Source organism: Balaenoptera acutorostrata, chromosome X, assembly GCF_949987535.1.
Source record: "Balaenoptera acutorostrata chromosome X, mBalAcu1.1, whole genome shotgun sequence".
NCBI lineage: Eukaryota > Metazoa > Chordata > Mammalia > Artiodactyla > Balaenopteridae > Balaenoptera > Balaenoptera acutorostrata.
Window position 1 is genome coordinate 2100048 of NC_080085.1, and position 16572 is coordinate 2116619.

Below are 16572 nucleotides of genomic sequence, written 5' to 3' on the forward strand. Positions count from 1 at the left end.
ATCAACAATAAGAAAATGAAAAAGCAGTGGATACTAATCCAGTTCTCTGAAAAATTGTGTTTTTAATCTCTTCCTTTAACTATTGATTTAAAATAGACCTCCAGCTCCTGCCATCGTTCAGAAAGAAAAATAGAAAGAGAGCTTTTATACAGAATCTATTTTTATAATCATTCAGAGCCAAGGAAGTCCATAAACTCCAATTCTTCATCCAGACCCAGAAAATGTATCATTGAATTATTTTGACATATTTCGTAGATGCTATACAACACAAAATAGTAAAAAGAGACTGCATGAACCTTCATGGTACACATGAATTCTCTTAGATGCGCTTGTGTTTTTTTATCATTGTTTTTCAATGCACGTCGCCAGACATTAATGGAAAATAGCCTTGTTTTTTCCTTCCAAAAGCAGTATGTCCGCACTTTTTTTTTAATAACAGAAAGCTGAATTAGGTTTTTCACTAACAATGCATCACTACTCCCAATCTTTCTAGGACTTTGTAAAAATTAAAATATACTTTACTCGTTCTGTCTCTTAAATGATAAAGGGGTCGTCAGAGTCCAGATGCCTTCATTGCAACATTGTACAAAATTTTAACATATGCCACGTTTAATAATCCAACTGAAATGCTGACCTGGACTTCAGACAGTCTTTCTCTGCCACTCGCAGACGGCAAGAATTGGGGCTGGCCACGGAATCCCATGAACTAGAGTAAAGACATAATAGTGAAAGTTCCATTGCTAAAGTCACAGTGTATATGAAAGATTTTGAAAATTGCCACTCTTGTGCAAATTTGAGTTCCACTATCAATCCATCAAGATGATAATAACAATAATAATAATGACTTTAAAAAAAAACAATTTCCATAGCACGCCCTTGAGAAATCTTATCTTATTTAAACATCACAACGTTTTTATGGCTTAATGTGTCACGTGGGACAATGCTGTAGGTAAGATAAATAAATGGCTTAATGTTTCATGTGGGATGATGGTACGGCTGAGATAAACCTCAGGCTTGCAGACACGTGACACAACAAGCATGGTTTTCCACTTTCAAGAGCAAGGATGGTTCTCAAGAGCCATGGTGGCCATAAGAGGAAAGGTGATGGGGACCGGAGCCCAACAGAACCCACAGGGCAGCCCATGCCAGGTGTTTGTGTCTATGGTGATTCAGGAACTCAGGTCCTTCCTATCTTATGGCTCCTCCATTCCCTGGTCCCTTGTAACCTCTTTACTCAGTTGGGGGATGGGAAAAGAGCCAGAAAGGCATCTCTGCATCTTCACCTTCTCAGCCTGGAAGGGACACACGTCATTGGTGAATTAGTCACGTGACTCCACCTCCAAGCAACGATCCTGGGAAATATAGACTCTCTCTGGGATGCTGTACTCCCACCAACGTTCTGCCGTATGGCAGCTGGTGCTTGAGGCTTGGGGGACGGGTAACCAAGCACCTCTGCCTCAGGGAACTTGCACTGCTCTTAACATTTTAACAGTGAAGGAATTGAGATAACTAGGAGCCAGATTTAGATCCAGGCTACAAGGTGGTAGGATTGCTTCTGAAAAAAATATGTCTTCTGGGCACTAAAATGTGAGTGGCATACCAAAAAAAGAGGACCAAGATTTTTAAAATTCGTTTTTGGGGGTTGAAAATGTCCCCTAAGTTGTGTGTTCCCTCCTCTGTGTGACTTTTTGGATTACCCAACTCTACAGTTGGAATCCCATCTCTTTACTTCTCCACGTGTCACTACAGACACTCCAAAGACAAAGAGAAAAGACATTTAAAATAAGAAATAACTTTTAAGACGATGTTAGGACGTGTGAAAGGACCTGGATACTATGAAGGATTGTGGCATTCTCTTCTATGGATGGAAGAGTTTTTGTAAACAGATGAGAAGCTGTAACTGGGACAGATGGATCCTGTATGATATTTTTATGGTGTGTGGACCCGGCCCAGGTGGGCAGTGGTGTGTGGAGTGTGAGATTTATGTGAATATTTTGTGTAGTAAACAATTCGGCCGGTAATTTAAAATTGATTGTATAGCATGCTTAAATGTGAGTCCTTGAATCTTGAATTCCAATACATATTCACATATACAATTTTATATTAATTTGTGTATACTGTATACATTTATATATTATATACTATACCTGTCTACCTATATCTATCTATCTGTCACCTATCTATCAATGTATCTATCTGTGTCTATGTATGTATGTATGTATCTGTGTAACTATGTCTATCTATGTATCTATCGTCTATTATCTATCTACTATCAATGTAACTATCATCTATCTATTTATCGTCTATCTCTCTCTCTCTATTCTGATTTCCTGTTTGTGTCCTCACTACTTCGCCCTCTATCTCAACTTCCTCCTGACAGCCCAGCCATAGGAAACTTTCTACATAATCTAAAAGTGTCCTAGCGAGTTTTCTAAAACAAAAACATATCTTTCCGATGATTTATGCTACCCTACTGGGGGGGCGGGGCACAGCTGTGGGATTTTTAAAAATATGACTTTTGACCTTTGTTCCACCATCCATATGTTATCTCGGTGGTTTTCCCAGTAATCCTATAAAGTGAGCGGTATCACTGCCATCGGACACATACAGAAATGGAAGTTCGTGTAGATGACACCAAGGTTCCCACAGCTGTTAAGGGGCAGAACCTAAATTCCAGCCCACTTCTCAGCTGCTCAAGGCTTCGTTGGTTCTGCCATAAACTCCTAATCAGCCTCATGGCTGAGCAGAGCCCAGCACAGCACACAGGTCGGTTCTGATTCTGATTCTGGTTCTGCAACATTGCTTTGGATGGACAAGTCACAGCCAATGTCGCCTGGTGTAGGACTGAACCATATCATCTCTATGAAGCCTTCCCCAGAAATCAACTCTTCCAAGAGCAGGGGTGAACCTTCAGTGGGATACAGTGTGTGCAAGTGTTTTGGAAACCATAGCTATATTTTTTAAACCCTGGAGAAAAATAGCAAGGATCATGGAAATAGCAATGCATACTAAGAACAGGCAATGGATCGGGCTGTGTTCTAAGCACCTTACTCCCTATCTTCACAATGACCCTATGAGGTGGGTGTGCAGTAATTCCTCTCTCTCAGGAGTCTGGAAACAGAAGCATAGAGAACTTAAGCAACACGCACCAAGCTTCTGATTTCTGGATGGAGAGGGCTCCTATAGTATGGTGGAAATTAGCACATTAGACTGTCCCATGGAGCATTAAACCATGAAGAAATGCAGTGGATCCCGGTACAGATTTGCCAAACCATTGGCAGGATGTCAGCACTAAAACCCTCCACATGTTCATCTCAGCCTCGATGAACATATTATCGCTGGGGCTTCTCTCGCAAAGATTCTGGTCTAGTTAGTGGGTTGAACAGTGGACTTCCAAAAGATACGTCCACATAGTAATCCCTGGAAACTATGAATAGGATTTTACTTAGGAAAAGGATTTTTGCAGATGTAATTAAATTAAGGATCTTGAGATGAGGTCCTCCTGGAGGAGGGTGGCCCTACCTCCAATGACAGGGTCCTTCTAAGAGACAGAAGAGGGGAGACCCAGACACAGAAGAGAAGCCCCGGGGAGATGAAGGCAGAGATGGGAGGGATGTGACCACAAGCCCAAGGACACCTGGAGCCCCCAGAAGCTGGAAGAGGCAGGAAGGACCCTCTCCTGGAGTCTCTGGAGGGAGTATGGACCTGGGACACCTTGACCTCAGACGTCTGGTCTCCAGGATGGGGGAGGATGAATTTCAATTGTTTTGAGCCACCTGGTTTGTGGTCATTTGTTCCAGGAGCTGCAGGAAATGAACATACCAGGGCATGAGAAATTTTTAATCTCCTTAGGTGATTACAAATGGAAGCCAAGGAGAACCACTAGCTTGCCTTGTCATAACAAGATTAACGTACAGTAGAGTCTCTTAGGAAGGAGGCTGAATAGCCAGACGCTCAGGATGGAGCTAAAAGGACCTTTGGGCTCCCCCCGCTCCCCAACATACCCCCCATAACCTCAGGTCCTCTTGGGATCCAGGAACTCACCACACTGCCCATCCTTAGTCTGGTCTTACACGATTAAAAGTGCAGAAAAATCTCTTGCTCGGCATCTTGCGGTGTGAATTCAGTAGCAGGTCACCCCTCACTAGGACTAAAGTCCTGTCCAGATTCTTCGGAATGAGAGCTGCATTTGCAATTACACACCAAATCTTAAAGAGTGGGTTTAAAAGCCTGGTTTGGGTTTTGTTTTTCAGTGAGGACCTGGGAACAGTTGAAGAGTGACAATTGACGGCTAACCGAGGATTTGTGCTTGTACACACAGATTTACAAGCACATATACCAGATGTGAGAAGTTCGTCATTTGGGAGGAAAAAAAAACCCCTACCTTTTAGTTAGTATATTATTTACAAATCACAATAGAACCATATGTGATTGCAATGAATGATCTCAAAACACATACACCCCCCATTCTGAGCAAACTATTTTAAAAGACTCTTAGGATGACTAAATCTCAAAGTACTTGAGTACCTCTCATTGTGACTGTCTCCACTAGAAAATTTTTAAGATTTGTGTTTGTTTTCCACGGATGCTATAACCAATTATATCAAACAGGTTGTCTTAAAACAAAAGGAATTCATCCTCTCTCAGTCCTGGAGGCCAGACGTCTAAGATCAAGGAGTCATCAGGGTCAGTTCCTTCTGGAGGCTCCAGGGGAGGGTCCTTCCCGCCTCTTCCAGCTTCTGGGGGCTCCAGGTGTCCCTGGGCTTGTGGTCGCCTCCCTCCCATCTCTGCCTGTGTCTTCACGTGGCTTCTCCTCTGTGTCTGTGTCTCTCCTCTTCTGTGTCTTATAAGGACACTGTCACTGGATGTAGGGCCACCCTCCTCCAGGAGGAACTCATCTCAGACCCTTCACTGCATCACATCTGCAAAGACCCTATTTCCATGTAAGGTCCCATTCTGACATTCCAGGTAGACGTGGATTTTTGGAGAACATTATTCAACCAACTACGATATCATAGCATTTTCAACCAAAAAGGAAACACTTATTTAAACTCTAGTCCAAATATGCCTATTACTTTTTATCTGTTGCTCGACCCCGGGTCACCTTGCTGGAGGCTGGAACTTTCTTCGAAATGTTTTTGCTGCAGGGCGAGCAGTCCTTCCCTCCTATGCATGTTATCCTGCCCAGACATCCCTCTTTCTTAGCCCAGTAAAAATGGCTTCTCCATCAAATAAATATCCCTTAGGCTTCCATATGACATGGCCTTTGAGTCCCCTGGGACAGGAACACCCCCTAGAACCACGATTAATGCTTCTGAGTGTCCCAGCCTTGTAGCAACCTGACTTGTAATCTTATGTCTTTTGAGAAGATGGAGAGTGTAGACCACCATATACCTCTTCATGTCATGCTACCTCGCCTACATCAGGACAAGGCAAGTCCTTAAGAATGTATGTTGAAGGAAATCCCTGGCAGTCCAGTGATTAGGACTTCGTGCTTCCACCGCAGGGGGCAGAGGTTCCATCCCTGGTCAGGGAACTAAGATCTCGCCAGCCACACAGCGCGGCCAAAAAAAAAAAAAAAAAAAAAGAATGTATGTTGAGCTCACCCACAGAAGTTTACCACCAGTTCTTAACCTTACATGAACCCAGAATGATGGGACAGTGAGATGCTTTACCAGTTTTTTTCTAGGTGATGTGTATATACCAGCCTATGCCTTGGTTGCTGTACCATCCTGGGTCTCATCTTCTGAGGCAGTCAGCCCAAATGAATGTGTTTCTAAGATTCCTTGCTGCATTTATTTCTCTAGCACAGTGGTTTCCAACCAGGAGTGATTCTGCAACTCAGAGGGCATGTGGCAACGTCTGGAGACATTTTTGGTTGTCCAACGGGGGGAGAGGAGGGTGGAACGTGATACTGGCATGTAGTGGGTGGCGGCCAGGGGTGCTGCCCACAGCCCACAGTGAAGGACAGCCCCCCCCCATGGAGGATGGCTCAGCCCCAGAGAGCAAGCGTGCCGAGATTTGGAGACTGCCTTAGCATGAGAGACTCAATCTGTTGGTCTGTCTCTCTCTACCCACCTATCCAACCATCCATTTGTCATCTATCTTCCCTATCTATATATCTATCATCTAATCTATCATCATCACCATCATCATCTAGCTATTATCTATCTACTATCTACTGATGTATCTATCAGTCAACTATCCACCTATCATCTATGAATATATATATCATGTATGTCATGTATCTATCTACCATCTATCTTCATCACCTAGCTATTATCTACTATATATTTACATATCTATCAATCATCTGTCTATCCATCCATCCATCCACATACATATCTATTTATCTCTATCATCTATCTCATGTATCTTATCTATCATCTATTGTCAACCTATCAATTGTATGTATCATCTATCATATATTTATGTATGTGTCAATCATCTATCCATCCATCCACACACCTATCTATCTCATCTATCATTTATGTCTTATCTTTCATATCATCTACCTATTTTCTTCCTATCTATCAATCTACCTACCTATCAAACTGTATCTATTTAAGATCTATGGTGGTGGTTCTCAACTAAGGGTGATGGGGGGACATTGAAAATACCCGGAGCCATTCTTTGATTGGCAGCCCTGGAGGGGAGGATCCTACTGGCATCTCGTGGATAAAGCCTACAGATGCCACTAAAAACGCTACAGTGCACAGGACAGCCCTCACCCCAGAAAATGATCCAGCCCCAAATGTCCGTAGCGCTAGTGTGGAGAAACCCTGTCCTGGATGAAGGGTTTGTCTATGGAGGATGAACTCTTCAAGCAGGATGTGTTTCCTACACATCAGGGTACCCTGGTGCCCATCCTGGTACCTGGTACACCCCAAGGGCTGCGTGGTTATCCTTAAGCAAATGAATGGATTCATGAGTGAGACAGTGTCCGTGCTTCCCACAGTCTTGAAAAGCCAAGCTCTCTTTCATTTCAATGACTGCCATTCTTTCCAGATTGGCAGCACGGTCAAAAGTCACATTCTTCCCAAATATTTATCTTGAGTTTGCTTTTTTCCTTCCTCTCGGGGGAAGCCAAAGAATGCATATTTGAGGAATACTGCTACACACACCCAAGATGTCTCTTCCCTAAAGAAAACTGGCTGCAGGATTGCTGTGACACCCTTTCTTCAGCCTCAAATTACCCTGCTTCATCCTGGAGCTGGTCCCCCCTTACCTTCCGGTCAAAGACTCTGCTGGAGCTGCCACCTTGGACTTAAGTTTCCTTGCTGGTGAAATACTCACAGAAAACAGAATAATTCCAAGGTGGTGGACAAAAGCAGTTTTTCAACCAATCTGATCTAAGCAGTTTTTCAACCAATCTGATCTGTTCTGATCAGATCTTACCAATCTGAAGTGCTTTTGCCCTTGAAAATATCACTGTCATGACTGCCTGTTTCTTTGGAAAATACTATTTTATTATCCAATGTACATTATTTTGACCTTAAAAATACAGTAAAGCAGTCATGGAAATAAGAGATCTATTTTCCGTGGACACAAATTGACAGGAGGAAAGATATTTCTGGGCTTCTCTGGAAGGCTCTGGATTTATTCTGTGCGGTCACAACTTACCTTTGTCCTCCCTCTCCTGTTGTCTCCCCGGTCCCGCACAGCTCTCTCCGGATAAATTTTATTATCAACAAGGAAATCCAATATCTCAGCATCCCCTACCGGAGGGTCGCTGGGAAAGGTAATATAACAGTGGTTCATGAATTTGAAGGAAGTCGGGAAGGAAACTGGTTTTAATTGCATTTCCGTGCCTGCTCTAATGTATCCAAGCCTCGTAAAGACCAATAATTTATTATTTTTAATGAGACAGAAAGTATGTCTTTCACTTTCTACTCTCATCGTCTGATTAGAAAGAAAAAAAAAATATATATATATATATATAAAACACTATATAAAAAGTGAGTTCCAGGGAGAAAGCGTTCTTTCCTATAAAATGGGAGCTGTACTGTAGGACACTTGTACGTGAAACACAAACAAACAAACAACCCTCTGGTTCTCAGCCCTTGTCAGGCAAACTGGAGTTCTGAAGTGATGGAAGAAATAACGGAAAGACGGACACTCATTCTAGAACGTTCTATCATGTTAAAACGGCAGCGGGTTAACTAGGTAATGCATCTTCCGCGGGGGTAGCAAGGCACTGTGAATCTCTACAGCTTCTTTGCAGTGAACGCTCTTTAGATATCCTACAGACGCCCGTTCAAGCATCAGGATGCTGCCAGCAACACAGAATTTGTCATTTGCGCCCAAGTCCTGTGAAATGCAAGGCAAGAGCATATGGCATCCTGTAAACATGAAAGAAAGTCCCCCAGAGAGGCTGACACCTGCTTCCCGTGTCTGCGTTGCTTCCTTTCGTCAACAAGCACAGGTCAAGGTCGACGTGAGCCTGAAACCCAAGCCGGAGGGGGCCACCGTGCCCCGGGACAAATCCTTTTAGAGCCCTGACTCTCCGGCCCCAGCTGTGAACCCAAAGGAGGCTCTGTTCTAAGTTCCGAAGCAGCGCCCGTGGAGCCCACGGTGTCCTCCCGGGGCTTCAGTAGACGTGGACGTAGGTTGTTTTTGAGTCGCGGCCCAGTAGGTTTTTGGCGGTGCACTTATAGAAGCCCGCGTCCCTCTGGGCGGCCTGCTGGATGGTTAACGACCCCTGTGGGTGAAGAAACCTGTTCCCGTAGAGACGGGGCTGCGCTCCCGCGGTCAGATGCGATTTGTCCGGCAGCTCCCAGCTTATCTCGGCTTTGGGAATGCCCACGGCCATACAGTTCATCTTCACGGTGCTCCCGGGCCGGGTGTAGATGACGGGCGTGGGCTCACTGGTGATCCGGGGAGGATAGGCAATCACGATCACCGGGACGTTCACGACGGAAGGTCCGTACTCCGTGTCCGCCTTGCACACGTAGGTGCCCCTGTCGAAGACGGACGCGTCACGCACGGTGAGGGTACCGTTTTCCCACAGGGTGACGCGTCCTCGGACCTGGGGACCCTCCAGCACCACGCCGTTGGGCAGCGTCCACGAGGAGCGGGTCTGCCGGGCCCCCGGAAGGATGCAGGGCAGCTGCAGGGTCTCCCCGTTGATGATGTTGACCAGGTTGTGGTACTGGTTGCTCGTTTCGGGCTTCAGCCCCACCTTCAGAGACACCAGCCTCTCCGAGTAGCCCGCCGAGTTCCTGGCCACGCAGCGGTAAGCCCCGGCGTCCACGGAGGAAAGGCCGCTGATGTGTAGCATCCCGTCGGCCTTGTGGTAGAACCTCTGCAGCTGGTGGCCGCTCTGCAGCTCCGTCCCGTTGGGAAGGACCCATAGCAGGGCGGGCGTCGGGGTCCCAGCCGCTGAGCAGTTGAGACTGATGGTGTGGCCAGCCATGGCGGTGATCTTCTCGCTGACCGGGTCGTGGAAGATGGGCTTCTCCACGGGCTCCAAGACCGTGAGCTGGACAATGAGTCTGGCTTCCCCACCTTCATTACGCCCAATGCACGCCAGCTGGACGGAGTCGCTCTTCCTCAGACTCTTGATGTCCAGGGTACCGTTGCGATGGATGGTGATGCGGTTGCCATAGTAAGGGGCCGGCAGGACCACGCCCTCGGGAAAGGCCCACAGCACTCTTGGCGTGGGGATGCCTTCCGCCTTGCAGTCGATGAGTTTGCGACTCCCTCCTGGGGCAATCTCCCGCACCGTGGTGATGGCGTTGGGGTGCCCGTTGATCTTGGGCGACTGGACGTTGACGTGAATCCAGACCGTCTTCCTATCCTCCCCGGCGCTGTTCCTGACCACGCAGGTGTAGTTGCCGCTGTCCGAGCGCTGGGCTTTCTGGATAAGGAGAGTGCCGTCCTGATATATCTGGTACTTGTCGGAGGAGGTGGGGATCAGCCTGTTGGCTGGAGAAAGCCAGGTCACCCTGGGCGTGGGTTCCCCTTTGGCCTCACAAGCCACGGTGACCACGTCCCCGTAGGGGACCTGGACCACGGAGTACGTCTTATTCCGGATGACGGCGGGCTCGGTCACCACCTTGACGCGCACCCTCATCTCATCCTTGCCAACCTGATTTTCGGCAAAGCAGGTGTAGTCACCTTCCTCTCGCAACCCGACCTCGTTGAAGTAGAGGGTTCCGTTGTTGAAAACGACGTAGCGCTTGGTCCGTCCACCGCTGTCGTCGGACTGCATGAAAGAGTTGACCAGGCTGCCATCCGGGAGGCTCCAGGAGATCTCGGGGTTGGGCAGCCCGGTGGCCCTGCAGTCCACTTTGAGGTCACCCCCGTAAAAGACCCTGTGGTCATTCTCCTCCTTATGCTCGATCTTGGCTGGTTTCATGACCACATTTACCTTGAGCATGACGAAGTCATCGCCAACCTTATTCCGGGCGACGCACAGGTAATCCCCCGCATCTTTGTCCGTGACGGATTTCACCACCAGTGTCCCGTTGGCAAACGCCTTGATCCTGGTATCAAAGCTGACCGAGAGAAAGAAAACAGAGTAAGATGTCAGTCTCCCAAACGCTCTCTCTCCCGGCTTGAGGTCACCAGAACGAAACAAAAACTTGTGGTTCTCAGAACTTTCGGCGCACAGGGCCGCTGCTGAAAATGTTGGATGGGTTTTGCAGCCCGGAGGGGACAGCCATCCAAACGCAGAAGTGATTTATTTACCACAATTAAGAACGCCCCAGTGGAGCCTGACCTTTGGCTGGCCTGGCCACTGATTCGAAGATGTGAAATGCAGTCTAAGACATCAGCCCGGTTTGTGTGGGCGTGTGTGGATCAAATATTTGCCTGGTTGTCAGTGTGGAGCTTGTTGTAATGATAAAATCAGATAAAATTCTAGAGGCCGGGACAGAATGAATATGCATTAACCTTAGGAAGCGGTGAAATTTTTCCTAAAAGTTTTATAGACGATTTTTACTCTTGACAATTTTTATGATGTTGTATCCCATTATGAGGCAAACAGGCAGCAAAGTAGCTACAGTATGGATCACGTAGTTGCGGTTATACCCAGAGTTTCGATGATACGATTGGATTCTTCAGAATTTGGTGTTATTGGTGTAAAAGCTTCTTCCCTAGAATCTGTAATGAAAGCTTCATGACCCACACCAGCTCGTACCCTCCTGCTGACATTCCATTTCTCCACGTGGTAGACCTAAACTCACACACTGCTGAGTTAATATTTGAGAAAGATTTTTCGGTTTAAAAAGGCAACATGGAAAGAAAGACAGAAATATCTTCACTAGGCGTGTGACATTTTTATAAATATATTTCGGTATGTCCTCCAGCAACGCAGAACTAATGTTTTGAATAACAGGGTAAAGAGATTTGGGAGGTTCCTACTTTAAACGTGTCCAGATTGAAAATCTCAATTACTTATAAATTATAATTCTGGCATCTGCAGAGAGAGCTTGATTATTCATCCCTAAATATTTCCTGCACACTGTGTCATTCTAATAGCACGTCTGGAATTGTGTCACTGATTAAAAAAAAACAAAACGTGTCTGCCTATGATGGAATTCAGCCTGATTATTGTTCGTCAAAGCACCTACTAACAAGGACCACGTAACGTGTTTTGTTGGCCATGAGTGAGAGTCAAGTCAACATGAATTAGTAGGTCATTCGATAGGAGTGGAGCAGACAAAGGTATTTTAATGACTCTTGGAGTTAGAATCCAAAAATGTACATAGTAGCACATGTCTGTAAACATTTAGAAACTTCTATAGCAGCAAATCCTAACCTTGGTCATTATCTGAATCAACAGAGCAACTCTGAAAAAGATGGCTGGCTACACATTACAGGAGACTTAGCTTCGAGACACGAAAGTCCAGTAGCTCTGTTTTAAAACAGTGCCAGTGTGTAGGCAGGGCAAACAGCCCGTTCTTTTAAAAAACTCACATGGGCTGTTTAATTACACTTTTCTAAGAATGTATGTAATTAGCCAGAATCTAGGAATAATGAAGCTACAGAGACTGAAGCTTATGATTTATAGCGAGATACTAGTAGAATGGCCCCAATTCACACTGGAACTACATTCCTTCACTTCAGTGTTCATTCAGCACTGCCTCAGCCTCGCCAACGTCAATGGGAAACAATCCTCTGCATGGCAGGACACTGGCTCAGCTGGAAGATACTGCGGGGAAAAGTGGGTATGTGGTATTCTGGACCGATGGTGCGGGGTACACTAGGCACCACCCAGCCACCTGAAGTTAAAATACGGGCTGTGAGAAGGTGACTTCGCCCTTTTCCTGCGTTGGAAGGAGACTGGGCAGACCAGACATAGCCACACAGAACCTTGGATGCCGCTTTTGATCACATCCTGGGGAGGAACCCGCGCTGAGGTGGGCTCCTGTCTGAGCTGCCAGGCTGTGTGGGCTGAAGACACACCATAAGCCAGGGGGTTTCCAACATGGCGTCACTGATGTGTCTTTGCTTCCATGTTGCCAATCATTGTCTCTTTCCTCTGCATCTTGAAACACTTACTAAAGAGACAACGGCTTTTTGGGATCTACCTCAGAGTTTCTCAGCCTCGGCACTACTGCTGTCAGGGGCTGGATGACTCTCTGTGGTGAGACACTCTGTGCACGGCGGGGTTTTGAGCAGCATTCCGGGTCTCCACTAAGTAAAGGGTAGCAACCCTTCCCCACGAGCTGTGACAACTAAAAATATGCCCAGACACTGATGAGTGCCCCCGGTAGACAGAACTGTCTAGCTGAGAACCACTTCCATAGATAGACGGGTGATAGACAGAGGGTTAGAGATAGATAAAGATAGATGATAGAACAGATAAATGACAGACGACATACAGATACAGGGAACACATGATAGAGACAAATGGAAAGATACTATATAGATAAATAATACATATCAGATAGGTGATGACAGATAGATAAAAATAAAAGATAGATAGACACAGATGATAGAGAGAGAGAGGTAAGATGGATGGATAGGTAGGTAGACAGAGCTAGAGATAGATGAAGACAGATGATTAGATAAATGTCAGATGATATATACAGATACATAGAATAGATGATAGATAGGCAGATGGAAAGATGCTAGATAAACGATAGATATCAGGTGATGTTAGATATAGAAAAATAGATGATTGGTAAATAGGTAAAGAGTTTGAGCTAGATATAGATAGGTGAGGGTTGACAGATAGATACATAGAATAGAGGATAGATAGGCAGATGGAAAGATACTAGACAGATAAACGATAGATATCAGATAGGTGATGTTAGATATAAAAAAATAGATGATTGGTAAATAGGTAAAGAGTTTGAGCTAGATACAGATAGGTGAGGGTTGACAGATACATAGAATAGAGGATAGATAGGCAGATGGAAAGATACTAGATAGATAAACGATAGATATCAGATAGGTGATGATAGATATATAAAAACAGATGATTGGTAAATAGGTAAAGAGTTTGAGCTAGATATAGATAGGTGAGGGTTGACAGATACATAGAACAGATGATAGATAGGCAGATGGAAAGATACTAGATAAACGACAGATATCAGATAGGTGATGTTAGATATAGAAAAATAGATGATTGGTAAATAGGTAAAGAGTTTGAGCTAGATATAGATAGGTGAGGGTTGACAGATAGATACACAGAATAGATGATAGATAGGCAGATGGAAAGATACTAGATAGATAAACGATAGATATCAGATAGGTGATGATAGATAGATAAAAATAAATGATAGGTAGATGATTGACAGATAGATAGATAGGGAGATGGATAGATAGGGAGATAGATAAGGAGACGGATAGATAGATAGTTTTCCTTGCTGAGACAGTATCTCTCAGCCTCAGCACTACCCATATTTGGGGCTGGACGACTCTCTGACGTGGGGCGTCCTGTGCACTGTGGGGTGCCGAGAATCATCTCTGGTCGGCACACACCACAGGCCAGTAGCACCCCATCCTCGTCCCCCAAGTCTCATCCACCAAAAATGTCTCCAAAAACTGAGCAATGTCCCCTGGGGACAAAATCCCGCTTGGCTGAGACCCACTGCTCTAGATGCATACATCTGCGAACTGAAGATGGGGCAAGACAAGGTGCTTTTTTTCCTAGCCAAGATGAACTTTCAGAATTCCAGACGTGCTACCTTTGTGCTGCCATATGCCTTTAATTTTTTTGCTTTACCTACTTTCCTTCTATTGCTAACACATTTTAAGATAAGATCTGAAGCTCCTATGTGTTTGGTTGAGATTAGAATGAGAAGACAACCAATTGTCTTATCTGATTATTTAAATACACTTAAACATACGATCATGAAAACAAAAGCTATTGGTTTATCTTTCTTTGGAGGCGGGGCGTAGAGGAGCAGGGCCAAGGGCTAGGTGTTTGCTCTGCATCTCAACTGATAAAGACGAGATTGGGACTTCCCTGGCGGTCCTGTGGTCAACACTCTGTGCTCCCAGTGCCGGGGGCAAGGGTTCGATCCCTGGGCGGGGAACAAAGATCCCACATGCTGCCCGGAAAAAAAGAAAAAAGACAAGATTTCATCGTGTGAGAAAGCAATGCCCCCCAGCCGGCCCACACAGGAGGCCGCAACGCCTGTGCGTCAGCACTGGCGACAAGGAGTCATTCCTCTTTCTGCCCGACCCCACGAGGAGGTTTCCCCGGCATCCAGAGCAGGGACGCGCTCAGGAGCCCCGGGATCGCTGGCGGGGCAGGAACGCCGCGTACCTGAAGAGCGCGTCTATCATCCGCTTGGACGGCAGTCTCCAGAGGATGCGCGGCCAGGGGTCTCCGGAGGCGCTGCAGTCCAGCCGGAGGGTCCCGCCGTAGCGGACGTCGGTCCTCCGCGGGGAGGTGCTGGTGATGCGTGCGTTGGCGGCGGCGCGCTGCACGGTGAGCCGCACGGTCCTGCGCGCCGAGCCCACCAGGTTGGCGGCCACGCACTCGTAGCGCCCGCTGTCCTTGGGCGCCAGGTTGCGGATGTAGAGGGTCCCGTTGGGGAAGACGAAGAGGTTGTCGTGGATGAACTGCGAAGGGCGGATCTGCGTGCCGTCCCACAGCGCCCAGCGCACGCTGGGCAGCGGCGCGGCCTTGGCGGTGCAGTGCATGTGGATGCTGAGGCCGGGGGGCAGCGAGATGTTCTCCAGCTTCTCCTGGTGGATGACGGGCGGGAGCGCCGCCACGTGCAGGCGGATGGCGAGGCTGTCCGCGCCGGCCGCGTTGCTGGCCACGCACTTGTACACGCCTCTGTCCGCGAAGGACGCCTCCTTGATGGACAGGGTCCGGTTTTCGTGCAGCGTGACCCTGCCCTCGACGGGGGACACGGTCTGCCACACCCTCCTGTCGGGGAAGATCCAGGAGATCTGGGGAGCTGGGGTCCCCTTGGCCAAACACTCCATGGCGATGGTGTCGCCCAGGTAGACGGTGACATCCTTGTAGTGGGCGGCTAGGATCTGAGGCTGCCGCGCCGTGACTGACAGCAGGACCACCATCCTGTCTGCTCCGTGCAGGTTTTTGGCCGTGCACATGTACTGGCCGCGGTCCTGCAGCTGTGCGTTTCGGATGACGAGGGTACCGTTCTTCAGGACTTCAAACCGCTGTACTCTGGTGTTGGGGGTCATGAGGGCACCTGGAAACCGAAAGCAGGTACCGTCAGGTTCAACGTAAACACGGTCTTTCCAAAGGGACGGAACAAGGAGTATGAGTTAATCTGATTCTCCTCGTTACGTCCAGACAGAAAAAGCAAAAGACCCACCGCGCAGTTTCTCTGATATTCTTCTTGACTCTCACACTAATCCCCAAATCAGGGCATATGCCACCTTCAGGCCAAGGCAGCAGGTATGGTTTTCAGAGAGGGTTCTGGAAGCCGTCACGAGCCCCACGGTCTCCCAAGGTGGCCTCTTCATTTACTTTAGGTACTGGAGAGGCAGCGCCACTTTGCTCAGCCTCTGCCTCACTGTGCGGAGGCTGTCCTCCTGAGGTCCCCAGGTCGGCTGCGGGGACGCCCCAGGTTCGCAGTCTCTGTCTGCCTGTGTCCGGCCAGGCTCCTGAGAGCGACATCGGGCTGGTCATTCCCTGCCCCGTCTGGTTGAGTTGCGCTCCAACTCCGGCTTCCGGATGGTACCTGAGAGTCCCACCTCTACAGCCAGGGGGCGCACGCCCCTCCTTCTCCCCACTGTCTATACTCCCCGTATTTCATAGCCCATCTCTCAGGACTCTGCCACGGTCAGGGTCTGTAATAATCAAGTGTTTCTGATGCTTTGACATGCTGGGGTCTTGCTGACCTTCCAGGGATGGCCAATTCCTAGAGACAGCAAAGGACCCACCTTCCAAATGCAAACGGACACATCCAGAGCCTACCCCCCACTCCCTGCTCTGAGCGGCTCCCATACTCTGGGCCACAATCCACCTGCCCTCATCCCCCCAGGACAGGTACCAGACAACTAGGGCAGCCCTTGCACCCAGGACCTGCTGGAATTATTCACACCAGCCCATCGTAATCCTGCTCACCCTGCCTCACCTGTTCCTTCCTGCGAAAATCACAACAAAGGCTCTTGTCTGGTTTTCTCCCTTTC

General features: G+C 47.4%; 1 protein-coding gene across 4 annotated transcripts in view; it reads right to left on the minus strand.

Annotated features, from left to right (window-relative positions):
* Positions 1-7447: 7447 nt before the first annotated feature.
* The window catches only part of MXRA5 (matrix remodeling associated 5), a 122198-nt gene continuing 113073 nt past the window's right edge, over positions 7448-16572 (minus strand). For all 4 annotated transcript variants that reach the window (XM_057538701.1, XM_057538700.1, XM_057538702.1 and 1 more), the window contains 2 exons: positions 14726-15626; positions 7448-10499 (listed from right to left, as the gene is read on the minus strand). In XM_057538701.1, the coding sequence (XP_057394684.1) occupies positions 8591-10499; positions 14726-15626 (2810 nt within the window). In that variant the 3' untranslated portion in view covers positions 7448-8590. The remainder of the gene's footprint in view (positions 10500-14725; positions 15627-16572) is intronic.